The following is a 27,731-nucleotide window of genomic DNA, read 5'->3' as shown; positions in this document are numbered from 1 at the left end:
CTCTATTTCAAATAAAACTTGAATAAATAAATAAATACAAATAAATACATCACTTTTCGTAAGAGTGAGAAAACGGTTTTACTTTAACAGTGCTAAATCCCTTCATTTTTTTTCTTTTTGACTATACAATAGATGCAGAGACATAAATCCGCTGTTACCCTGAGAGACACGTTCCTACTTCTCTGCACTTCATTCGTCATTGGTGAGAGTTAGAATGAATTTCGTCTTTTTTAAAATTAATTAGGAGCATACTCGCCGGCTAGATCAGTTACCTTGGGGGCAAAAGTCCAATTTGAGGGTTTTGAGACATTTGATATTGTTTTCAATATGTTGAAAAAATATTCTGCTGAAAAACAGTTGTACCATATTTCAAAAAAGCCGCTATGCATGTATATGTAATATTGAACAGTTTGAAGATTACCTTTTAACATAACCACAATTTTACCCGGTTTGAAAGAGAATTTCTCTACAAAATGATACTACATTTGTTAGGCTTGATTATAGTTTGAATAACAATGGAGAGCCAAAAATGTGATTTTCCCCAAATTTTCACCATAATATGAATGCATGTTTCTCTACGTTTCATGAATTATCTTCAATAATTTCTTTTTAGAAAACTGCCTAAACATATGTTCAATATGATATCAAAATTATCTTTTAAATGTTATAGCGCTCTAAACTTAGTATGCTGATATCAGTTAACATGGCATTTATGGGTAAAAATACGTCAACCCCTAAAGTATTGCAACAACAGGTTTACCAAAGGTTTCCGGTAACGTTTGAAATCTGGAACAACATACTAAAATTTTAAGAAACATACCTAGGTATCGGGGGTCGAAGAATCCATCATACCACATACAATGTGTTATGGCCACCAAAATATCTGTAAATTCAACATGGCATCCAAAATGGCCACCATTCTCCTAAAGATGACCGGAAGTGAGTTAAAGTTGGCAGTAAAACTGTCATTTGCAAGATTAAATGTATGTTTAAGAGGTCAGGATACTCTAGTGTGCTTTAAATGATCATAAAAGGTACAATTCCACTTGCTATAGCCTTATACTCAAAACAATTTCAAAGATGGCATCCGTTTTGTAATCCGAGATGGCCGACGAAAACTGAAATTAGCCATAAATCGTGACATATCCATATAAGAGATTGTTGTATCTATACCTAGGTTTCGGGGTCGACAAATCAATTTTGACTGTTTAAAATGTGTAGTAGCCGCCAGAAAACCCGGTAACTCATGATGGCGTCCACAATTTATTGTAGCGAGTATCGTAACATAACCGGATTCAGTTTACTATTTACAAGACAGTTTTCAAGTGCAAAGTACATTTTAAGTGTAAAAATATTCATTGATGCACGAAAAAGTATGTTATAGCCTTTTATAGAGCAATGTATCCAAGACGGCTGTGCTGCCATTGTGCAATTCAAAGTTGTTGCCAACGCATTTTTATTTGCTATCCATTAGGTATCCCATCAATAAATATAATGTTAGTGTCTTTTCATTGGTTTCGGGATTTAAAACTCTATTAAAACAAGATCAAGTTGATATGTGTCAAGAATGATGGGCAGGAAAGCTGGAAAAATGTTTAAGAACGGCTGACAAATTTAAATGATTGAAAGTGAGTAACATTTTTATTTTACCAAATAATGAGGATAATTATATTTGTTAGGTGTAAGTGTATTTTAGCGTTAAAGGTGTACATTGTAGGTTTTGTTAAGATATTCAATACTGTTTTCAAATGTGCAGTCCATCTTGGAGGGCAGAATGGGGGAAAAATGTATATCACATTTCATCTAAGGCTAGAATGTCGACCTCAGTGACACATAATGTCTTGCATTCATGCCAGCAGCCAAATTATAGAGCACAGTAGCAACCATATTTAAAACATTACTGTCTCGCGTAAAACTATGTGATTCTTTTTGTATATCAATGAAAATCCATAACTCGAAAATACATTTTGTTTAATCTTCACAACGTCTTACTGTTCAAAAGAGAATCAAAATCTGGTTATGTAAATTATTTATTTGCTAAATTGGAAATGCACCATCATGGATTTCCAGGTTTTTTGGTGGCCATACCACTCTTGAACGTCATTTTGAAAATAACCACTTTCCGGGGGTCCGATTTTCTTAGAGTTTGTGCCTGCTTTCAAGAACTACCGGAAACCGTTGAGAAACCTGTTGTTCATCCTAACACCGTTTACCACATAATATCACCCATAGCAACCATCACATCCAGATGCCACTCTGACAAAATGACGTCTCCTACAAATTATCATTATTTACTTCACCCTTAAAAACTTCATATTAAAAAACATGCTAGTGTGCGGACCTTGGAAGGCTCCTGGGCTAGAATAAGGACTTTTAGATTTGCACGTCGACATAGTTGACTGCTACGTGATGACGTCATTTTAAGGCACCGCGCATGCGTCACGTCGTCTCCGTCGTCGACTATCAGAATCGAGAACGCGTCCACTTTGATTTTCCCGTCGTCCTAAATCTACAGCGCCGTGCACTTGTTTTCACATAGTCGTGACGTCATTTCAAGCCTCAAGATGAATGATAAAAAATTCAGAGATATAATTTTGTCTTTGAGTAACAACAGCTTTCACGAAACTGAGGTAGATATAGGTAGATTAAAATTCTTTTGTCTTGAAATGTGAAAGTTTGATTGGTATGTTATAGCACCCTTAGAAAGGTTTATACACTGTTAAAACAAGTATTAAAAAAATGCGGGTTAAAAAATTGTTGATTAAAAAACGCTCAACAATGGTTAAAAATGTAGTGTTGATTAAAATTTACTTTTAATCTTGCGTTGGTTAAAAACAGTGTTGATCAAAATTATTCCTTTTAACCTATGTTGGTTAAGTCTAAGTCGTTTGCAAAAATTGTAACCCAGCATGGATTAAAAACAAAATTCCGACAGTAATGATAGCCCCCTTCCGGTTAAATTTTAATCAATGTTGATTAAAGTACTGGTCACGTGACCTAACAGAACGATATCGAAGCGCGTAGCTAGCGATCGCTCGACATACAAATAAAGTACATGCAAAGTACATGCAGTTTACGCGTGCGACAAAATTAACAATGGAGGTTGTCGCGAGGACGCTAAGGAAATGGGGGTTTGGACGGTCTTATCTCCGTGTTTTCAGGTAAGAAATTATTTTAATATTATCATCATCAATTCTAAGATTGTAAGGAAGAAGTGAAATAAGGTTCTTGCTCAAATCAAAAACGATTTGTGTCCCCTAGGCTGTACGTAGCTCCCGACGTAGCTCAACCAATAAGTAACATTTTACTTGCACCGTGCACCTGGCTAATAACGTAAGCACACACACACTCATCAGTCTGCAAGAATCTTCAACCGTGAAGGAGGCAGACCCAATTAAAGAAGGAGAAGTGTGGGCCTATTACGGATCACCTACCCAAATTGCATGCATGAAAAATAATCTTATTTTTTAAATCTAATTGTATCTAATTGTTTAAAACAATTAAATATAAAATAAGATGTCATCATAAAGTGAAACGTCTTCATGCATGCAATTTGGGTAGGTCATCCGTTACACTTACTGGCTGAGCTACAACCTACGGGCCGGGACACAAAGCGTTTTTAATTTGAGCAAGAACCTTATTTTACTTCTTCCTTCCAATCTTAGCATTGATGATAATCATATTAAACAATTTCTTACCTGCAAACACTAGGATAAGACCTCCAAACACCCGTAAGTTTAACCAACAGGGGTTATAACTGTAACCAACAACCCACTAAAGTTTAACCAACATCGTGTGAATCAAAAAAGAATTAACCTACAATGGTTACAATTTTAACCAACGACCCAAGTAAGTTTAACCAACAACATGTGAATCAGCCCCAAACAAAGCATAAATAACCAACAAAAGATTAAAGTTTTAATCAACAAATGGTTAAAGTTTAATCAACACCATTTTAACCAACATTGAGCAAATTTTTTTAACCAATAATTGATTAAAAATTTTAATCAACCACAGGTTAAATTTTAATCAACAGGCTGTTGGTTAAAGTTTAACCAACGATTGTGTGATTCACCTGGTAATCCGTGGTTGATTAAAATTTTAACCAACTTGATTAAAAATTGTAATACTTGTTCTAACAGTGTAGCTAGTGGCAATGGCAGTGTGCATAAGCTTCGTCTCCGCACCGTGTACCGCCCAGCCGGCTGGTGACGTGACAGTACGCGCGGAATTTCCTTTGAAATTTGGCGCGCCGTTCATGACTTCATCATGCTGACTTCCTGTCGACGTATATCCTCGAGTAAAATCTAAAAGATCATATCTGTAGTCAACAGGGGCAGTTGACTACGCTGACACGCATGATCAGTGGACGTTCACGCCGTTTCCGTCCACTCAATCTAAAAGTCCCTAACGACTCCTCCTATACACCGCACCCATATTTCGCATCCCCTCTTTTCATATTCAATTAAACACCTTCGACTCAACGCATGCCAGATAGCAATTAGTGTTCCCACGTATTGCCGTATAAACAACATTTGCCAGCTATACGATGTAACGCTGGCAAATACATGTTGCAATTGTTTTTGGTCAAACTCTATTCTGACCCCACTAAGTATTGTATCTCATATCTTGTTTGGTTTAAGTCTTTAATTTAGGTGATCGTGGTAGTAAAGAAAGGTAGGGAGGTAGAATCATGATTGTTTGAGAGATGGTTCCCTTACTAGGGAGCCGGAACGTACCTGTCAAAAACAAAACTACATGTTATGTCGTAATTCGAATGAAGACACGACAGGTAGTTAAATGTTTTTGGACCGGTTCCTGATCCACCCTCTTTCTGCTTCCCCATGTTTGGCCAAACTGATGACATGTGTCCCCATCACTTCTTCGCTACCCCTCCCGGACCAGTGACAAAAGACGAGTTTGAATAGGGGGTGGCGGCACGGGGGAACTTCCGTAACAAATGCAAAAATGTGGAGTGTGGAGGGGAGAAGAATGAGAGTGTGTGTGTGTGTGTGAGAGAGAGAGAGGGGGGGGGAGAGAGAGGGAGAGAGAGGGGAGAGAAAGAGAGAGTGAGTGAGTGAGAAAAAGAGAGAAAGAGCAGAAGATGCGTATTCTAGTGGTCTGCGAACATAATTATTCAGGTTGAACTCCGTTGAACGAAAGTAATGAGATTACATTTTTGTATTGTATTCTTTGTTGTTTCCTTGCGATCTTGTTTTTTGTGTGTATACATGTCAACTTTACATTTTGTGTATTTAATTACTTATTGATATTCTGTATATGTGTACGTGTTTCAGCTCACGCGCGGGGGTCTACAAACATGGCCGATGAAGTGTTGCATACGGAGGATAATCATTGCCAGCCGATTCTTGTCAATGGTAAATTGATGCCTATAGTGCCAGAATACATGCCCTCGTTTCCCGTCGCCTTGAAGGGTATTAAACACCATTTCGTTTGCAAGTTAGCTGGTGAGTTTTAGGTTTATAGTGATGATCGTATGATATGTCAGTCCAACTTGTAGATTGATTTTAACTCATCGAAGGGTAGGCATTGGAAAATTATGATTCTTGAACAATAATGATAACTATACAATTTAGAACCTATCAACTACTAACATGTATGCATGCGTTAGAAAATTGAGATCTTTCTGAGATCATAGAGGAGTCAATGTCGAAATATTTTCAGACTTAGAAATATGCAATAGTATATAAAGGATAGGTGTTAAGAATCATGATCTTTTCACACATGCCCTCTAAGGAAGTGAGTGATTTTAGTGCAAATGGAAATTGTCAAAGATTTTCCAAGGTATTGCCGCCGAAAGCATGGAAGGCCCATTAATATAAGTATGTACGAGTACGTTTAAGCACCCCCCCCCCCCACCTTCCTTCGTTCCTCGCTTACCACCATCTCCATCCCCATATCATATTGCTTTAAGAATCAACTACTACACAACATGCCACAACGAAGTACACAACGGAATCCACCACGTCACATCCTACCACTACTACTCGTAAGAAAACTTCATTTACACTATGTCTCTCTCTCTCTTTCTCTCTAGGAATTAAATAGCATGTGATGATTTATCCAGTGAGATTTGTAAATTTGTTGTAAATATGGTTTTTAATTTATTTGCTCCCAGGGTGTTTCATCAGGTGTATATATCATAATATTTCTTCTTCAGAATCAACTTCTACACAAGACACAACAGCGATGTCTTCGACGGAAGCCACCACCACACACCCTACTACAACGCCTCGTAAGGAAACTTCATTTACACCACCTCCCCCCCCCCCCCCCCCCCCCTCTCTCTCTTTCTCTTTCCGTCTCTCTCTCTCTCTCTCTCTCTCTCTCTCTCTAATCTCTCCCTCTCTCCCCCTCTCTCTCTCCCTCTCTCTCTCTCTCATCTCTCTCCCTCCCTCTCTTTCTCTCTCCCTCTCTCTTTCTCTCTCCTCTCTTCTCTCTCCTCTCTCCTCTCCTTCTCTCCCTCCCTCTCTTGGCGCATTTATACTGCCAAATACCTCATTTCCTAAAATTGCGATGTTTCGCGCACACGTTTACACTTGTGTTGAAACATCACCGACTGAAAAGCTCAGTGATGTTTTTGCGTGTTTCAGATGGTAATGCGCATGCGCGGCACTCCCATGCAAAAACTGTTATTATTCTTATTATATTCTTTATCTTTTTTTTCTCTGTCTTTCCATATGTTATTCTTTGTTTCTTCCTTCTTTTACCTTCTTTTATGTTATTCTTTGTTTTTTTCTTTTTATCACCTTCTCTTATGTTATTCTTTGTTTTTAAAATTATATCACTTTCTCTTTCTGTCTTTCCTTAAGTTATTCTTTGTTTCTTCCTTCTATCACCTTCTGTTATGTTATTCTTTGTTTTTTATCATTCTATCACTTTCTATAATGTTATTCTTTCTTTCTTCCTTCTTTTACTTTCTTTTATGTTATTCTTTGTTTTTAATTTTCTTTGTTTTTACTTTCTATCACCTTCTCTTATGTTATTCTTTGTTTTTATCCATTTTATCACTTTCGCTTTCTGTCTTTGCTTATGTTATTCTTTATTTCTTTCGTCTATCACTTATTCTTTTTGTCTTTACTTATGTTATTCTTTATTTCTTCCGTCTATCACTTTCTCTTTTTGTCTTTCCTTATGTTATTCTTTATTTCTTCCGTCTATCACTTTCTATTTCTGTCTTTCCTTATGTTATTATTTATTTCTTCCGTCTATCACTTTCTCTTTTTGTCTTTCCTTATGTTATTCTTTGTCTCTTCCTTCTATCACTTTCTCTTATGCTATTCTTTGTTTTTTAATCATTCTATCACTTTCTCTATCCGTCTTTCCTTATGATATTCTTTGTTTCTTCCTTCTATATCACTTTCTATCACTTTCTCTTTCTGTCTTTCCTTATGTTATTGCTAATGTTATTCTTTGTTTTTACTTTCTATCACCTTCTCTTATGTTATTCTTTGTTTTTATCCATTTTATCACTTTCTCTGTCTGTCTTTCCTTATGTTATTTTTTATTTCTTCCTTCTATCACTTTCTCTTTTTGTCTTTCCTTGTTATTCTTTGTCTCTTCATTCTATCACTTTCTCTTATATTATTCTTTATTTTTTAATCATTCTTTCACTTTCTCTATCCGTCTTTCCTTATGTTATTCTTTGTTTCTTCCTTCTATATCACTTTCTATCACTTTTTCTTTCTGTCTTTCCTTATGTTATTGCTTATGTTATTCTTTGTTTCTTTCTTCTATCACCTTCTCTTATGTTATTCTTTTTTTTTTTTTTATCATTCTATCACTTTCTCTTTCTGTCTTTCCTTATGCTATTCTTTGTTTCTTCCTTCTATATCACTTTCTATCACTTTCTCTTTCTGTCTTTCCTTATGTTATTGCTTATGTTATTCTTTGTTTCTTTCTTCTATCACCTTCTCTTAATATGTTATTCTTTGTTGTTTTATCATTCTATCACTTTCTCTTTCTGTCTTTCCTTATGTTATTCTTTTTTTCTTCTTCTATCACCTTCTCTATTCTTTGTATTTATCGTTCCATCATTTTCTTCAAGGACGACATCTAGCCTCGCTCCTAAATTCACGTGACCTAGCTAACATCGCGATGTTACAACTGCGAGCGTATGGCAAGCCGTTTTATCATTTAAACATATTTCTTGATATCAAGAAATCATTTCTTGATATCACGAAATCGAATTCTTGATATCACGAATTCAATTCTTGATATCAAGAATTCAATTCTTGATATCACGAATACGCTTTCTTGATATCACGAATTCATTTCTTGATATCGAGAAGTCGAATTCGTGATATCAAGAATTGAATTCTTGATATCAAGAAATGATTTTACGTTGTGAACCAATGGTAATTCTTGATATCAAGAAATCAATTCTTGATATCAAGAATTCGATTACTTGATATCAAGAATTCATTTCTTGATATCTAAACTTCATTTCTTGATATCAAGAATTCGAATTCTTGATATCAATAATTCATTTCTTGATATCATGAATTCATTTCTTGATATCAAGAATTCATTTCTTGATATCAAGAATTCGAATTCTTGATATCAAGAAATGATTTTACGTTGTAAAGCAATGGTAATTCTTGATATCAAGAATTCGATTTCTTGATATCAAGAATTCATTTCTTGATATCAAGAAATATGTTTAAATGATAAAACGGCTTGCCATACGAGCGTTTATACTTGCCAAACACGCCAAAACATGCCAAAAGATCACACTTTGTTTTGGAATGTTTCGGGCTTGGCATTTCTGCCGGTAAAGCGTAGTTGCCCTTGGTAACATCGCGGTCAGGCTCCGGTTTGGCATTTTTTTTGGCGTGTTTGGAATACAGTGTAGATGCAGCACCCTCTCTCCCTCTTTCTTTCGTTCTCTCCAACCACGCTCACCCTTTTTTATGCCTCCGCTACAAAGTAGCTTGGGGCTTTTTGTTTTCGTCTGTACGTCCCGTTCTCGTGATCGCGTTATCTCAAGAACGGATTGATGGATTCCCGCCAAACTTGGGTCATGTATGTATCTTGCAGAGCCCACGAACTGATTAGATTTGGGGGTCACAAGGTCGAAGGTCACATGGCTCATTATATATGCAAATATAGCTCGTGATTACATTATCATTAGAACCGATTAACGGATTACCATCAAACTCAAGAAATGTATGTATCTTGCAGAGCCAATGAACTGATTAGATTTTGAGGTCATGAGGTTAAAGTTCAGAGGTCATGGGGCTCATTACGTATGCTAAATAAGCTTGTGATCGTGTTATCTCAAGATTGGATTGATGGATTCACGCCAAACCTGGGTCATTAATGTATTTTGCAGAGCCAATGAACTGATTAGATTTTTTGGGTCTCGAGATCAAAGGTCAAAGGTCACATGGTTCATTATATATGCAAATATAGCTCGTGATTACATTATCATTAGAACCGATTAACGGATTACCACCAAACTCAAGAAAGGTATGTATTTTGCAGAGCCAATGAACTGATTAGATTTTGAGGTCATGAGGTTAAAGTTCAGAGGTCATGGGGCTCATTACGTATGCTAAATAAGCTTGTGATCGTGTTATCTCAAGATTGGATTGATGGATTCGCGCCAAACCTGGGTCATTAATGTATTTTGCAGAGCCAATGAACTGATTAGATTTTTTGGGTCACGAGATCAAAGGTCAAAGGTCACATGGTTCATTATGTATGCTAAAATAGCTTGTGATCGTGTTATCTCAAGATTGGATTGATGGATTCACGCCAAACCTGGGTCATGTATGTATCTTGCAGAGCCAATGAACTGATTAGATTTGGGGTCACAAGGTCAAAGGTAACATGGCTCATTATGTATGCAAAAATAGCTCGTGATTACATTATCTTTATAACCGATTGACGGATTACCATCAAACTCAAGAATTGTATGTATCTTGCAGGGCCAATAAACTGATTAGATTTTGGGGTCATGAGGTTAAAGTTCAAAGGTCATGGGGCTCATTACGTATGCAAAAATAGCTTGTGAACATATCAATAGAACCGACGGACGGATTACTATCAAACTCAAGACGTGTATGTATCTTGCAGAACCAACGAAATGATTAGATTTGAGGGTCATGAGGTAAAAGATCAAAGGGTCATACCTTATATATGCAAAATAGCCTGTAATCACGATATTCTGAGAACCTGTAAATGGATTACAATCAAACTTGAATTTGAAAAATTGCTTATGTTTTGGTTTGTAAACTCGCTCACTGGCGGAGGCATTATTTTTGACTTCGCGCAGTCGAAGATCCATCTAGTTATTACCATTTTCTACATTTCTTCATTCACCCTCACTCTCTGTCTCTGTCTCTGTCTTTTCTTTCTCTCTTGATTTCTATGTTATATGAATTCTCACTTCCCTTTCTCTCTTCAAATTTCTTTCGTCGTCTCTCCATGCTTCTCTCTTTCGATTTCATGTTCACGTGGATACAATATCCTACAACGTGAAGCATCTTCTTGTTCTAGGCAACCGCTCAGGTGTCAAAAGCTAGGAATTGAATATCATGTGATGATTTTGTCCAGTAAACTTGTCAAATTTGGGTAAATATGAATTCAAATCCATTTCTACCCTCAGATTGTATAATCTGGTGTATATATCATATTTCTTTTTCAGAATCAACTACAACACAAGATACCACAACGATGTCTACGACGGAATCCACCACCTCACACCCTACAACAACTACTCGTAAGAAAACTTCAGTAAATGATTTGTTCCCTGCAACCGCTGAGGCGCTTAAAACCGCTGAGGCGTTTAAATATAATCTGATGATTTGTCCTGTAACATTCTCATTAAATTGCGAGAGTTCTCTATTTTGCCGTTTCTTATTCAATTTTCCAAACCGGCTTAGTGGACTAATTAAAAAGAAGAAGAATGATTCTCATATGAGGTATGAGTTGATAATCGTTGGTAGCTTGGTTATTATCAACACAAATCCCAAACATAGTTTCATAATATATATGCTAAGTATCCAAATTGCACAATCAACATTTAATTATCATGGTATTCATATTATCTTTACAGACCTAAAATATACTATGCAAAATATGTATTTATGTAGGAAAACACCTCTGGTAAATATTTTCTTTTGCCAAAGAACTTGATCAGCTACCCACCATTATTCTCTCGTTTTCATTTCTCACAATTACTTATTGCTTCATCTTCTTTTAGTAGAGCCATTTATTGCCCACTATGTCAACGTAACGCTGTACTACTTGCTTTCTAGTCATATCCTCAAAGTACTTTGGGCCCGAAATTTTCACGCTTAAAGGTACAATGTCCCATTTCCAGGCCCAAAAAATGAAAAGGTTAAATTCCAACGGCATTTAAAAGACGATACTAATTTAGAACTCTCCTCAAAATGAAAGGGCTTGAAAATGGCTTGTATTGGGAAAAGAACGACCATTAGTTGTCGAATCGACTTAAGTGATTGCAATCACCTAAGTAATAGTCTGATTTTCAGACCCTTTTACAGAATGGTCGGACGTTTTATGCTGCACAAAAGATTCAATCAGTTTAGTGTTGTCCATTACAAATACAAGTAGTGGGTTATTGATGTAGACAAATGCTCATGTACCTGTTACAGCTCATTTTATGTATGTTATTACCAAAGAAAAAAAATGTCAATCAGTCACTCAATAGTGTCTGACAGTGAAGTCTAGAAGGTTAACGGGTATCCTTGCATAATTTGAATTCTAGGACACTGCTAATGTTTACATTTCACAGATAGGACATACATGACATATTCATAATTCCTGCCAAGTTTATACAGAATTTCATGTTGGCTGCGAACGGGGCATATAGTATCTTTAAGGAATAAATGTAATAGGTCTCAAACTAGATTATATTCCTTGGAGCGAATAGTAACTTTGTATCACATTGTAATATTCGCTATATACAAGAACAGCATATCATTATTATCTCTATGTACATGCTTCAAGTATATTATAGACAAGCTTCTATAAACGATTTTGTGGCGATAAATTAGTTGTTTACAATTTGAATTACACTTTATTTAAAATTTCTTTTTTTTTCTTGCTTGAGGTTTATCAAATCTGGTTGTAATGAAAAGAAGCGCATATTGCCCCAATATCGAATAATCCTGTGTTTATATCACCTTTCATTATCCAGAAACAACTACTACACAAGACACCACATCGATGTCTACGACGGACTCAACTACCTCACGTCCTACCACAACTACTCGTAAGAAAACTACAGTAATAATGATAATAATAATATAGAATTTGTATATAGCGCTTAATACAAATGTCTCTAAGCGCTTTACAAATATACTATTACCCCGGTCATTGAATTCAGTGCTTGCCCGCACACAATATGTGCACAATCTCCACTCCCTGGGGAGCATTCCAGCCAGGCGTTACATGACGCTCAAAAACTGTTTGACCAACAATGACGGTCGCATCCTACCGGGTACCCAATTAACACCTGGGTGGAGAGTAGCAAGTGCAGATTAATATCTTGCCAAAGGATATTAGTGCCGTGTCGGGATTCGAACCCTCGACCTTCGCATCTCCAAGTCAGCGCCTTAAACCACTCGACCACGACACTCCCACTCGACCTCGACACCCCTCTCTCTCTCTCTCTCTCTCTCTCACTCTCTCTCTCTCTCTCTATCTCTCTCCCTCCCTCTCTCTCTCAATCTGTCTTTCACTCAGTACAAACATTTATTTGATATATTTCTTTTTCCTTACATTCGTTTTTTTTCTTCCAACGCTTTCTTTGAAAGAGGCTATCATCTTTTTTTTTTTTTTTTTCAAACTGTTTGTAGTTGCTGCTGTTGCTGTTTTTTTTTAATTGTTTGCTTTGTTTTCAGAATATTTCATCACGTTATCCATGAAATGAATAGGCTTTGTTTCTTTAACAAAAGTGAAAGCATGTAAATCTTTTCGACATGTTCCCCACGAATCCAACGATAGGTACAACTCTCCTGTTTTAGTTTTTTTGTAATGGCATGTTTCTATACTATATACTTTCGGATTACACGTACGCGAAAATCAGTCCAAAGTTTACTGGCATAAACCTAATACAAAAAGCAAATAGATAATAGAATATTCTTTACCCTATTTTTATTTTGTACAAGAATTGTTGTCAAATCACAATTTTAAAGTAGGTATTTCTATACGGCCATCTTTAACAAAATTGTACAAGGAGATAAATATTGCGTCGTCAATTTCGCTAGTCAGATTGTTCGATAATCATAACACTTTGTAGGTAAGTCATAGTCCTAAAACTTAGCTCTATTTAACGAAAACCATGCATAGAAGGAGAAAAGTCACCTTCTGTGGATATATATATATATATATCCACATTCTGGAATTACTCACCTCAAAACCTGCATAACACAAATTCACAAAGTTTACGAACCTCAAAAATCAGTCCATTGTAGTACATGTAGCATAGAAAATAATTCGATCCCTCTGTGACACAGACTAGTTTTATAATCGAGAAGTGGCATATACTGCCTACGATTTGTTAAAGGAATAGTTGAGTGTTGGTCAATACTCACATTAGCGAACGAAACTATGATCTAAACATAAAAAACATACAATAAATGTCTAAGAATGCATCATTGAAGATATAAATCCGAAATATTACATTAGAGTGAATTTATATGCAAAAAACCTGTTCGACTGCAAATGATTTTATTTATCAAAAATTTTACTTTCGAGGCGTGTTCAGTGTAATTGTATAGCGCCACCTCTCGGTCAAGCGGCAGCACACCGTGAATTTTCGCCAAGACGACGATCGGATATGGGCGCGCGTGCAAGTAATATCCGAACCATGTCTATAGCGCGCTGACTGATTTATATTGTACACATTATGGTATGCGAGGCCTGCACATAATTGCATGGTCTGTGGTACTGGTAGCGCTATTGTTTTTGAGCGCGATATGCGAATACTGTATGTGTATGTAGTGCGAGTACGCTCGACCTAGTAGTGTATGTGTATGTATTGTACGTCGTATGACCCAGTTGATTACTTCTACAGTGTAAAGAAAGTGGCTTACTCTATCAACCAATATGTGAGACAACGCAAGGGCAATTTTGTATTTCGTTTGTAGGAACAAAGCTGTGGAATGATCTCCCAGATGAAATTAGATTAAAAACATCGAGGTTATCTGTCCACCTACCTTCTATGTAAATGACGTGGGCCTTCGTTTTTCCTTTTATATTACTTGTCTTCCTTTTATAATATGTGAAGAGTTTCATTCCAAAAGGAGCCAAATCCACTTTGGGTACTTCTGAGTAAATTGCCTTTTTTATTTCTCCACTTTCCCTTTAGCCATGTATACCTTCATGTTGTTATATATGTTAAAGGTGTCACCCTGCATGGACCTGATTATCTGCCAATAATGATAAGAAAAAATCTTCCCTTCGGCTTTTCTGATGTTTACTAAATTTTTTGATTTTTGATTTTCGTGGATTTAGCTCCTTTTGGAATGAAACATGTTATTGTACCTAAAAAATAAAAATAAATCATATTTTCTCAATAAAGTCACTGAAATTTTATTCAAATTTAGCAGCAAACCTTTCCTTTTAAATAATAATAGTGAAATCACACATAAATATAACCTTTCGAAAAGAAAGTAAACAACATTATTACAGTTTCATTCCAAAAGGAGCTAAATCCATTCAATTCCAAAAGAAGCTAAATCCATGTTTCATTCAAAAAGGAATTACTAAATCCACATTTTTTTTTTGGCACATATCGCACGACAACCAAATGCCCTAAGATGTTGATACCCACTTTGATAGAAAAATAAGGTTTTACAAAATGGAAAAATACTAGAAGAGAAAAGGTAAGAAAGAGTAAAGACGGATTGAGGACGGTAAACCCCAAACAAGAGACTCAAAAGATCTACCCCAGAATCCTCTCACCGGCACCAGAGTTGCCTAGGCCAATGGTGGCCGAGAAGATTGCGCAATGTACCGCGCCGGTCTGGCAGGAAGGTGCCAATTGCGGTGAGGGGTTTTCATGGACCAGTAGATCTGAGATTATATTATCCAAAAAAAAAGAGATGAATATGAATTGACAAATAGTACCAAAAATAGAAGAAAAAAAAAAGAAATAAAGTGAAAGGCGTAAATATTCTAAAAAAGAATGAAACGCCGATAATACCAAACAACAACAACAACACAAAATCTAAAAATTTGATAGAAATCAGAAATAACTGGTGGATTTTTTGTCTTATCATATGTTATAGGTCCAGAGCGACACCTTTAACATATATAACAACATGAAGGTACATGGCTAAAGGGAAAGTGGAGAAATAAAAAGAAATAAATTAAAAAAAATATTAAAAATTGTTGTATCAGTATACCATAATGAATAACAGTAGTGAATTAATTTAACATCTTACTTGATTCATACTTGTCCATAATGCAGTGTTTTTCAGTATTCTTATTTTGGTACTGCATGCAATTGTAAAGTTTTAAAAAAAAAGTGATTGTCACTTCTTGTAAATAAGTTGTGTTCTACAGTGCCTGTGTATTGCATGACCTACGTCAGTACGTGATAACTTGTAAATGTGTAAAGACATAAGATTTTAATATAATTATAGTAATGCTAAAATGAAGATACATAACATATTTTTATGGTGTACATTGAAAGCTTTATTCGGCCATAACTAACAGTTAAATTTACACAACATTATTGAGATGAATACAAATTATAATTGCTGTACTGAAGGCAATATTTAAACGTGATGTTGATTTCAACCATTGCATACAAACAGATCATGTGTATCAAAAAAGGCACATTTTTATTTAGCATCTATCGCTATGACAACTTTAACCGTCGTCATTAAGAAGGAGCAATATACTTTATTTGTATACCACCATGTCTTGTTACTTATTAGTTACTGCTTATTTATATACATCTTATCTTGTGTCTTTCATAAAAACTTGACATACTCTATAGGCAATGTGTAGATAAGTTTACCAAAGAAAAGTATCTATAACAGTAATGTTTCTACGCGCTTGACAAATATACTATTACCCCGGTCATTTGATTCAGTGCTTGCCCGCACACAATGTTTTGACTAGTACGTGATCATACAAATTTTGCCGAGAAACTGCCTACTAATTGATATATTTGGTAAATTATTATATCTATTTGGACTTGATAGATATAACGCATGTGTCGCGCACTTGTGTGTAGTCCCATATACATCTTTCTGTGTACAGTGCTTGTAACTTTACCAAGACTGGGCCAATTTTTTTATCATTTCGATGATTTTAGAACCTTGCAGTACACACCAAGACTTATATGCTAGATGATCAACCTTTTCTGATCGATTCCACAACAATCCTTTCACAATGCAGTCGCATGACCATAACTGGTTTTATCTTTTAAGTTTCACATCTTACTTTATATATAAATGCTTTAAAAATTGTCTGAGTGATTCTTTTCCTTAATGTGTACGAGTATACATGTATACATACTCCATATCGATCTCAAATCCTGAATCATATCAGTTTCAGCACAAAATTAAGTATAGTTAGGTACATATATGTCTTTCATCTTCCCTAATGCTCGACTATGAATATCACCTCAAGTGATTAACATCCAACATAAGGTTTTTCAAAAAAATAGCACAGACATTTCAAAACTGGTAATGTCCTATACGCACACAAAAGACAATTCTGCGTTGTGTGTACTGAGTTTCATATGAATCGATCAAACTACTTCCAATAGTTTGCTCACATACTTATTTTACACACTGCACATGCATTGAGTTTTATACTGTTATTATAATGCCTCATCAAAGATACCAAAACTATAAAATTGCTAAAACTTGGAAAGAATATGCTCCACAAGATTATTAAAACAAAATTGTATTCTTTGTGCAAAGCTTGGTTACCATGGAGGTACCTTAACAGACAGACACAACAAATGTGTCTTGCACACCCTCGGGTCAATCGGTATACCAAGTTTTATTACAATTTGCAAAAAAATTGGAAAAAATTTGACCCAGTTTTTTACAATAGACCAACAGAAAGACTCGCCTGCCCAACTGTATCCTTATTCCTTTATACACCCTTTCAAACTACAAAGTAGTTACAGGCAGCATATCTCTTGATGGTATAACCTTGAACCGCAATACTTTGGCGTTGAGCTGATTCACGTTCATTGATTCAAATGATGCATGAAACCAACTGTTTTGCTGTCTTGTGATCATTTCTCTTTTTCGCTTGCATTATTTTAGTCACATTGATTGCATTAAACAAAAAATGAAGACTATTTACAATAAGATATTCTACAAATCTTTCTTCTGTCCATGTTGATTTTCAACAGGTTCCGAAGTATAGTCTTTTTCATGATCGACTGTCACCTCAGTTACATGCACAGTCACTAAAACCAAACACATTGTTGACTCATGGTTTGACCTCTTGGCTGTAAATTTTATAATTACTACCGTAACTTCTTCAAGGAATATAGGTTGCCAAATAGATACAAATTGAAATATCCACCATTTCCACATGAGCAAGCACTGATTTTATCACAAATTATGAATTGTATAAATCACATAGAGCTTTTATACACTGATGTCACAATTTGTCTTTTATATTCCTACATTTCTTCCATTTGTAAACTTGCCAACCTCTTATTGTAATACAATATACAAGTGCCAAGCATGGTGGCTAATCTAGCAACAATAACAATTTATTTCTGGTACATGTATATCATGTGTTATGTGATTTTTTTTCTCCAGATAACCACATCCCCATGATCCCCAGGGACACTCTAGTATCAAGTTTGGTGGTATTTTGTCAAAGGGTCTCTGACATATCAAGAATACATGCTCGTAATGCTAAGCCATGCAATCTTTCACCTCCGGACCACAAAATCATTAGCAACCAAATGAGTCCAAAATGTTAAGTTCCAACCAATCCTCAAGATAGCCTAAAAACATGCCACATGGACAAATTAAATCGAGGCGATTAAGAGTCTTGCATGCAATCATGCAACAATGAACCTCATTTGACCTTTGACCTACTTATGTGACCTTCAACTCCAGAATATCATGGAGGCCAATAAAGGGCATCTACCAATCAAGTATGGTTACAAACAGATGCAGGGTTGGAAAGTTAGCAACCCTAATTGATTTTTGCAGGTAAGATTTCACATTAGACTTCATTCAAATTTGTGTACAGTCACGGAGGATGGACGGAAGGACGCCATTTGGATCCCTTAGTCTCTGCTCGAAAAAAAGCAGTTCTCAAGTCAGACAATCCCAAATGTTCACTACAGAGGATTACATGGATTTCTCTAATCGGCCTAGTCTCCTGGCTAGGATCACATCAACTTGTGGTGGAGGAAATGGTGCAAGCCGGGGCCTTGTGTGTCTAGGGTCATCAGGGAGCAGAACAGCCTTCGAGAACAGTGGTCCTTGGTCCTGTTCTCTGCGTTCCAGTATCGCACCGATGAGTCCTTGTACATACATGTAGGGGTAGGTCTTGGGGACCTTCTCCTTCCGGGCCACATAGTTGGCACGCTTTGACCATACTGCAACATATCTGTATCATAAAATAAAAGAACATGCAAAATGTAACAAGTTGCATTATATGCACACTCATTCTTGTCAATTGGAAATGATTCATATCTCTTAAAGATAAACTTGAGTTCTGGTAAAAAAAAGAAAATGAATTCTCACAGAATCTAACGAAACTTACACTGAATGTTCAAGATTACAAATAAATGTCATGTGCCAAACAATTTTGGAAGAAAATGTATACTGGCTGAGTAATGAGCATAGAAAGATAAGGAAATCAGGGTAGTACTAGCCCCGACAGGCCGACACCATGTGTGTTGTCCCATATACATCTTTCTGTGTAAGTGATTGTTACTTTACCAAAACTCTGCCAAATTTATGATGATTTTGATGACTCCAGAACCTTGCATTACACACCAAGTATATTATTACACTGAATCCAAGTCCGCATTTAGGGTCCAAAATCAGCAGCATGATTGACAAACCATCAGCTTACAGTCCGTCATCTACATAATTTAGATGTGCGTCGTGTACAGGGACAACTTCTTTAGATGACGTCATATTTTGGCGATTTAAAAGGGGCGTTCCCAGGAAGGACAATTAGATATTTAATAATTTCCCCAAAATTGATAAATTTCATGGGAAAGAACTGCCAATTCGGATTGCCCTGTCCAACTACACAGGGAAAACAAAAAATCATGTTTGTTTTTTTTACTCCACCCACTTTGGATTGCCTTGTCCATCTAAAAAAAAATGTACAAATAAAAATAGGAAAAACAAGAAAGAAAAGAAAACCTTTTTTTCTTTCTTTCTAATTTCCACTCACTTTGTATTGCCTTGTTCATCAATCTGGTCGGGCCTGTCCTTGTGTGCCATGTAGTCGATGACGGCAAGCAAATTCCTTGCCCGGTTTGCTGGGTAGCTGGATGGATAAGACAAACAATTGGTATTACCACTACCATGATGAATGAATAGTAAATGCTTTAGACAAATCTCAGACTCATTGGCCCGTAGTCACAAAGGAGGTTTGTAGGAGGTTTGTACAAACCATGGTTTGACGATGGTTTACATCTATGGAATGCTGCTCGCATACCGTAAATTGTAAATTAACATTGTTAACAAGTATGGAGTTTACATTCCTTCTCGGACTCCATCAGTTTACAAATGGCATTCCATAGATGTAAACCTTGGCCAAACCATGGTTTGTACAAACCTCCTTTGTGAATACGAGCCATTCACTTCAGTTCTGGATTTGTGTTGTAAATTATTGACTCTTAATTAAAGGTAGTTACATTTCCCTGCTACAACCACTCCAACTTGACTTAACATCAGGTACCGACACAAGTACGATACAAAGTCTGCTGTTTCAAGACTCTGCATGCATCCAAAAGTGATTTCAGCATTTATATAGATGTCATTCATAATTTCTCATTAACTTTGCTATTTGCTTCAAAATATGATATTGTAACTGTAACCGTACTGTAATGATATGTTTCAACTTTTCCACAATCTTACTTCAAACATACAAAATGATACTAAAAATACTTACTCAAAGGAATACCGCTTGGAAGCATACATCAGTATATGGTTGTGGAAACACTCGAGCATGCTGGTGTGCCTAAGGAATTATGAAAACAAAATAAAAACTGATATAAATGATAGGGCATTTCATTATTTTCATACCACAAAATCAATATTGAAAATCCCATGTCATACACATGAGCAATTATCTTGACCTGCTGATATGTCCCAATTTTATAGGTCATAACCGAAAAAGAGCTCAATCTTGCAAACATGTACGTAATGAACGCATTCTCATTAAATTCCTCTCAATTTACAGAGCCTTTCGTACATGTATACAGAATCCTACCTGAAGCGAGCAAATCAGCAGAGTAGGCCAAGTTCTCCATGAATTTGCGGTCAAAGGTGACTTGTACTATTCACCTGCTAATTCCCCTACTGCTGCTTGGAATTTCTTCGCTGGGGTTGGATTGTGTTGTCTGTTCTTCATATCTGTAAAAAGTGAAGAAACGAAAGTCATTCACAAAGTAAAAAACATTCAGATTTTAAATCACCAAAAGAAATTATTTTGAAGATGGCATTCTCTAATAATTATCACAGCTAGCCAGATTTGGAATTTGCATGACTAATAACTGATGCATTGGTTCTCTGTCATGTATGTGAAGTTGAGACACTCTTTGGTAGAGATAAATATAGATGAGACAGTCACATCTCAAGCAAGCTATAGTATAACCTTGTCGACTTTTAAAAAGAGCAGGATGTTTACCCGGTTGACTAGCCCTGCACGTCATCATTACAAAGAAAACTGCAGTTGTAACGAGGGACATTAAAGGTAGGGTCTATTACAAAGTTTTGGGAAATTTTGAAAATTGGGTGGATAGTGATTCTTTACAATTTTGATATATTTGGATGCCCCTGTGGAAGTATTATAAGCACTAGAAAATTTAGCTCCTAAAACACTTCTGCTTTCGAAAAAAATTGAATATAAAAATTTACCGGTGCTCCCGGTAAATTTTGATAAATTTAAAATAGCGCCTACGGTCGTACAACGGTAGCTGCTACCATAAAAATCCCGGAATATGTAGTTGTGATATATAATTTCAAAAAGGTAATAGCCAATCGGTCAATTGTAGCTTGTTGTATAGCTGAATTAATATATTGACCTTGAGAGAGAGTTATAGTATACCCCATAAAGAGATTATTATTTACAATTTCATCACTTTAGACTCGATTTCAACGCGACAACGTTCACTGAATATTGTAGGATCGCATATGCTTCCAATATTTTCATTTGAACCAAATTCATCCGGAGGTCTAGTGGAGCCAGACGTAGTCTCAGTGGAACAACCGACGATATAGAGACTGAAGCTTTCGGTCTACTGTAGACCTAGGCTAGACTATCAATATCATATGATTCATGAAATCTGAATTAAAAATCCAAGGCAAGAGATAACAAAACGTAATTTCTTAAATTTGCCGATTCCATGCATCTAGTCTCTAGACTAGATCAAATTAAAACGTTAGGCCTACCCAATGCAGTGGGGCGTATATCATTTCAACTTACCTCTCAGTGAGCTGGCATGTCTATTGCATCCTCTAGACTCGGCAACGAGAAGGCCGCCTGCAGCTCGTGAAGTTTCTCCGCCGTACCCTGGCCTTGTTCACAGCCACTCCCGCGCCTCCTCTGGGCCGGATGGTCGAGCTGCCATTGCTTGTTTCTCTCCTTCCTCTTACCGTCTTACTTAGTCTTATTCCGATTTAGCGTAGCCTTAGCCTTGTCCTTAGGCTTAGCACTAGCTGAGTCCGAGTCGGCCATCGTCCGTGACCTCGAGCTCCTTTTCCAATCTCGATCTCGTTATCGTATTTCAATCAAAGCTTGTCTGTAGCTGTCTAGCGTTCGACCGGCGCCGGTGATAATCTGATATGAGCTGTGTGTGTTATACTTTACGCGTATTGGAATTGATCAGCTGTACTGTATTACTAGCGCGCGGTCGGATACCCGCCTGCTAGCTACCTGTAGTACTGTACGTACCAACGAACTGAAACACTCGTTGTAAATACGCTGGTTGTTAAATGACATAGAGGGAGCTAAACACGTAAATTCAAAAAATAAACCGTCGAAAGTCAAAAGTGATGTCCGGACGTCAAACACTTTTATATAATGTTTTGAAAGCAAATTGCACAACAATTAGAGCATTTGATTTGGAATTATTATCATCTCCCATGTTTTTTTCGATGATCTTTCATATGGTACTGAAATAAACCAAATTTGTTTTGGAGGGGCACTTTGGAAATTACCAATACTCAACTATACCTTTAAGGTATCGTATATGAGCATTAACATTGATTGAATGTGACTTAAGGGTGAACCTGTAACTGATTATCTCTTTACCAGCTCTCAAGAAGGAAGAACGACAGATATTCATTTGTACATTGGTATTGTTATTTACAATTGAAGGAGCACAATGTTGCAATTTATATTCAGAGCATTATTCATTGAAGTGCTGATTATTGCCCATAAATACATTATGAATAGTCATATGATTAATCAAATTCAAATTCTCAGAATCGTAGCGACGTCAGACTAGAAGTGCGATTGTTTACGATTTGAAGCCGGTTTGGCCTTTATTCTGACGAGAAGGCTCAAATGCACTTCATTTCCGATTGTTAGGATATTCTTATCATCATCTGAAGCTAAACCAGAAATATGATGTCTGTTTTAGATTTCCATATTTAATACAGTATAATTTATTTCTTCTTCGAAATCATAACGCTGGATGATCGTAAAGACAGTGTGTGGTGGCCTTTACTCTTTTTTTAATTTGAATTTTAAAGATTTTAAAGTAAGACTAAGAATTAGACTAATAGACAGAAAATACGCCCTTAAAACTAAAACAACAACAACACAAGTTATTAAAAAGTCTAAAAAGATAACATTAAAGGAAAAATATTGTGTTGATGTACATAGACAGAAAACCTCTTCTAACATAGAACTAAGACCTCGAGGGAGAACTGAGCCATGATATTCCTGGTTCTGTAGAGAGCAATCTCAGTTAACGAATATTCTTTGTATAATTTATTTGCCTATTTCTTAATCTTCATAATATGTCTTGATACGGATCTATTCGGTTCATCTATTGTAAGAGAAACATTATCAAAACGTTGTGGAATAAAACAACCTTCCTTTCACCCATTTATTTTAGAATCGACTGCAAAGATCTTTGTGATAGACCTAGAAACCGAGTACAAGATCTTTGTTGCAGATCTACAAGATGACCTAAACTTCACTTCCATTCCATCCACTAAAGAACCGCGTCATATTACCTATGACTCCGTGGAGAAGAAGATCTACTGGAATAACTTTGATGAACAACGAGTTTATCGTGCTGATGCGGATGGTGGAAACAGAGAGGAAGTCACTTCTGAAAGCGATAAAGGTACGGCATAGAAAATGTCCCTTAGTAAAGCTTTGAAATACACTCAGACGTAAAACGATAAAGACGATAAACTTGCTCTCTATCCAATGATTATACAAACATACAGAATCTTATTATATACGAATAAAACTGTTCAAAGAATCTGACACAATATGACACCGAAATAAAGCTGATTCCAAAACATATTTTCTTTATGAGATGGATATCAACCAACATTGAATGTATACAGATTTGTTATAATTATGTACCTTGCAATCTTTGTTTGTTTGTGTGTTAGTTTATTGATTGCTATTACTTTGTGTATCTATTTGGAATATTTACCCCCCAAAGAATATTTTTGTTCAATCGTTAATTAGGAGCCCCCCTCCCTCCTCCTCCCCCCCCCCGCATTTCAAGATGTTTCGAATTCCTGATTTCCTTTTAATCTCAGTGATCCGAGGAATTGCGATAGCTGAATCATCACGCATTCTGTACATCGCCTACAGAGAGTCACAGGAAATAACAACTGTGGATATTGGACAAGGAAGCGCGTTTCCAGGGAGTGAGACAAACTTTGTAACCACGTATAACGATTTCCCTAGGATTTTGGAGGTGGATGAGGAACAGGGGTAAGTGTATGACGTCATCATACTGTTGGTTCAGAAGGAGGGGTGTGGGTTGTTTTGATTGACCCACCCAGACCCTACCAAGTAGTACCCCTCATGATTATACATACAGTCAATTGAAAGCCTCCTGATGTTTTGTATTCAGTGTGTATGTGACTATGTGTTTATGATAATAACGATGAAGATGATGATGATGATAATAATAATAATAATAATAATAATAATAATAATAATAATAATAATAATAATAATAATAATAATAATAATGTTATTAATTATAATTGCCCTTATTATAAACGATTTACAATACTGAGGCGTTTTTGCGCCACCGCAATACTTGACTTTTTACTTTAGAGATCTAACACCAGGTTTACTCAAATGATAAACCAGGATATGTTTCATTTCTATCAATGTTGGTGAAAGGATGACGTCATGACAACTTCTGATTTTCCCGATATCGATATGTATTGACAGGACACTCTTAATTTTTTTCAGATTCTTGTATTGGTCAATGAAAAACCATATCCAGCGCAAATCTCTCAATGGATCTGGAAGCACGGAGACCGTGTACAATAACGACAATCTATTCGCAATCACCGGATTAAGCATTGATCTCAGCCGTACGTATATCATATTAGAAGGGTTCAGTAAAATGACATGTCATTTCAGATAAATGAATCAGAATTCAACAAGAATTTATCTATACATGGTTCCACTCAGGTGTTAATGGGTACCCGGTACGTCATTGTGGTTGAATTAGCATGTAGGCGACTAACTTTAACGCCCCCATTGAGTGGAGAATATGCACGTTATTCTGCAGAATGGTGATAGAATTCAATAACTGGGGTAATTATAATACTGTTAAGTACTTCATAAGAAACAGGTATTTGTATTATTATTTATTTTGTATACGCTAAATTATCATGAACTTTTTCGAAATATCATTTAGGTAACAAACTTTATAACGATTCTCAAATATTAAGGCATTTCAGAACCTTGACAAAGAGATGAATTTGATGGGAGAATGAATATGATAAATGGGGAAACCAAGAGTTGTTTTGATGGGGGTATATAGCCATCAACTCTTTATAATTCTGAACACAATGCATCGGTATGGTTTAATAAAAGGATAAACACAAGATATATAATACAATGCAATAATCATGTGAGTGCCAAGCGCTGAAAATTATAAAAGTTGTTGTGTGTTCTTGTACAGCACTAGTATGTCACACTTGATGACCCTGGTGCTCCACTCTTATTACCCATAGTTTTACATCAGCCGTGTACGTATTTCTTATTTAGAAGGGTCATTGACATCATCCGTGTACGTGGACAGACGAATCGATTTTTCATGAAGGTCTTTGGAATGCAAAATCATGGATTTATCAAGAAAAGACAATTATTTTGCTTTTGTATTACAATATCACGATATTCCCTTCATTCCATAATGGAAATATGATTTCGGTGACGTGATAAAATCCCTCATACTTATATTCCCTTCATTTAAAAGCATTACATCAACATTCTGAATAGTCGCGGGGAGACAGTGTTAGCATTGGAAAATTCAACTATTCAAATATTTAGAAATATGTATGATTCCATTTCCACGTCCTTCTTGTAGTATTAATATAACTGTATAGTTTTTATAATAATATACCATGGGCTAGCAAAAAAGGAGAAAATTATAGAAATGAATCGAACTTAACTGAAAGGTATTACTTATTCAACCTGACCAAATATAATACGTCACGTATACCACTTAGCAGGCGCGTACGCAGGGGGGGGGGGGGGGGGTTCGGGTTAGCCCCCCCCCCTTGAGTTTTTTGTATTTGTATCTTTTGTGTATTTTTTTTTTAAACCCTCCCTTTTTATTTTTTGTTATTTTTGTTACTTTATTTTTTAATTTAAAAAAAAAAGCCAATGGGTGACCTATAAAAGGTGACGTTACCCCCCCCCCCCAAACGGAACAAAATATCAAATTTTCAAATTTCGAGACCAAAAAAAGTCCTCTTACCCCCCCCCCCCCCCCCCCCCGCTTATTCAGCAGCTAGGTGAGTCGTTGCGATTTTTTTGGGACCCTGAAAAAAGTGCCCTCTTACCCCCCCCCCCCCCCCGGCTGGCTTAGTCGTTGCGATTTTTTGGGGACCCTGAAAAAAAAGTGTCCTCTTACCCCCCCCCCCCCCGGCTGGCTTAGTCGTTGCGATTTTTGGGGGACCTTAAAAAAAAGTGTCCTCTTACTCTTACCGATTTTTCTTGGGACCGATTTCAACCCTCCCCCCTAAAAAATCCTGCGTACGCCACTGCCACTTAGTATCTTCAAGTTGTATGTAATTTTGTCTTGTCTTGTCTTCTCAGAATTTGATTTTGAATTGATATCAATTGTTGTGTGTGTTTTGTTATTACACTTTTATTAAATTAAGGATTAAGTTATTCAGGAAGATATTTGTTCTTGTTTCCTTGTAAGATTTGCACATTTCTTTGTTTTGGCAGGAAATCCACGACGCATATTTTTCTGTGACTTTGCGAAGCAAAGAACCTTCTACAAGGACGTAAACCAAACTCTCACAATGGCTCACGAGCTCACAGACTACATGAATGACCCTGACATCAATAACGATGAAGAGCGAACATACCGATATTTAAGGTACTTCAATGGCTCCCTCTACTGGACGAAGGAAGGCAGTCACAAAGGCATCGCTGTAATGACTAACTACGATCAAAGCAGCCGATCATTCAACATCAAAGAAACCAATGAGATTAGCACACCCTTACGATTTATCATTACTATTGTAGATCCATGATCGATATTTGATAGAACAGAGCCCGGGGTATATTGTTTATTTGATTTAGCGCAGTCAACAATTTCATGTCAGATATGACATGGGAAATCGCCGAAAAAAACGCCTGTTTTTTGTTTTTATGGAGATTTAATTATTTTGGGAGTGAGTTTATTTAATGTAAATGAATGACAACAAAGGTCATATGCGTATTCACTGAACTCTGTGTTGACAGATACAGAAATATGAAGCGCGTAACACTTCATCATTACGTAATCGTAAAAATAAAAACACTGCCGAATTTTGTCCACGTCATATCTGAACGAGGCTTTAAGAGACAAAATCTCCCACTCTCCACCACTTTGGATATACCGGCCCAGCCCCGATGAAGCTACAATTATGTCAAAGTGTACTCATCTTAAAGGGAGAATGCTTGAAAGTCTCATATCGACTTTAATATTGTAGCATATTTTCTAGAATGTAGGCTAGTGCTGAAGTTATCGGGGTTGTTTTAGAGGAACGATCAAAAGTTCTTTCTTGTTCATGCTATATGTCTTGCTGAGGTGTTGCTTTTAATTGATATGCTCCTTTTATAATTATTCTGTTTTGCTTTTCAAAACGAAATTAATGGAACCATGTAAACCAAGAGATATGAACCGTAATTTTCAGACATTGCTAGTAACAAGTCTGTATGCATTGTATAAACTCCTTGAAGTGATAGGTTATTATGAATTGAATTGAATTGGTTTGGTTTATTAAGAAATCACATCAAACAAGCAGCTCGCAGGCTGAAAATGTTCTATTCACAAACAA

General features: G+C 36.3%; 2 protein-coding genes across 2 annotated transcripts; one reads left to right on the top strand and one right to left on the bottom strand.

Annotated features, from left to right (window-relative positions):
• On the top strand, positions 1 to 27,731 carry LOC105443557 (hyphal wall protein 1-like). The gene is made up of 10 exons (XM_030984169.1): positions 1 to 202; positions 5,298 to 5,468; positions 5,936 to 6,010; positions 6,182 to 6,256; positions 10,673 to 10,747; positions 12,191 to 12,265; positions 23,303 to 23,536; positions 23,967 to 24,144; positions 24,637 to 24,761; positions 26,632 to 27,731. The coding sequence occupies exons 1-10, from the start codon at positions 133 to 135 to the stop codon at positions 26,940 to 26,942; spliced, it is 1,389 nt and encodes a 462-aa protein (XP_030840029.1). The 5' UTR covers positions 1 to 132; the 3' UTR covers positions 26,943 to 27,731.
• Positions 16,565 to 22,021, bottom strand: LOC115923475. The gene is made up of 5 exons (XM_030984170.1): positions 21,664 to 22,021; positions 20,449 to 20,591; positions 20,128 to 20,196; positions 19,405 to 19,500; positions 16,565 to 18,603 (listed from the first exon to the last, which is right to left on the bottom strand). Exons 3-5 carry the CDS (start codon positions 20,184 to 20,186, stop codon positions 18,342 to 18,344), a joined length of 417 nt encoding a protein of 138 aa, XP_030840030.1. The 5' UTR covers positions 20,187 to 20,196; positions 20,449 to 20,591; positions 21,664 to 22,021; the 3' UTR covers positions 16,565 to 18,341.

This window comes from Strongylocentrotus purpuratus, unplaced genomic scaffold (genome assembly GCF_000002235.5).
Source record: "Strongylocentrotus purpuratus isolate Spur 01 unplaced genomic scaffold, Spur_5.0 spur5_scaffold_14, whole genome shotgun sequence".
NCBI lineage: Eukaryota > Metazoa > Echinodermata > Echinoidea > Camarodonta > Strongylocentrotidae > Strongylocentrotus > Strongylocentrotus purpuratus.
The sequence above is the reverse complement of the archived record's forward strand: the minus strand, read 5'-3'. Positions and strand labels throughout refer to the sequence as shown.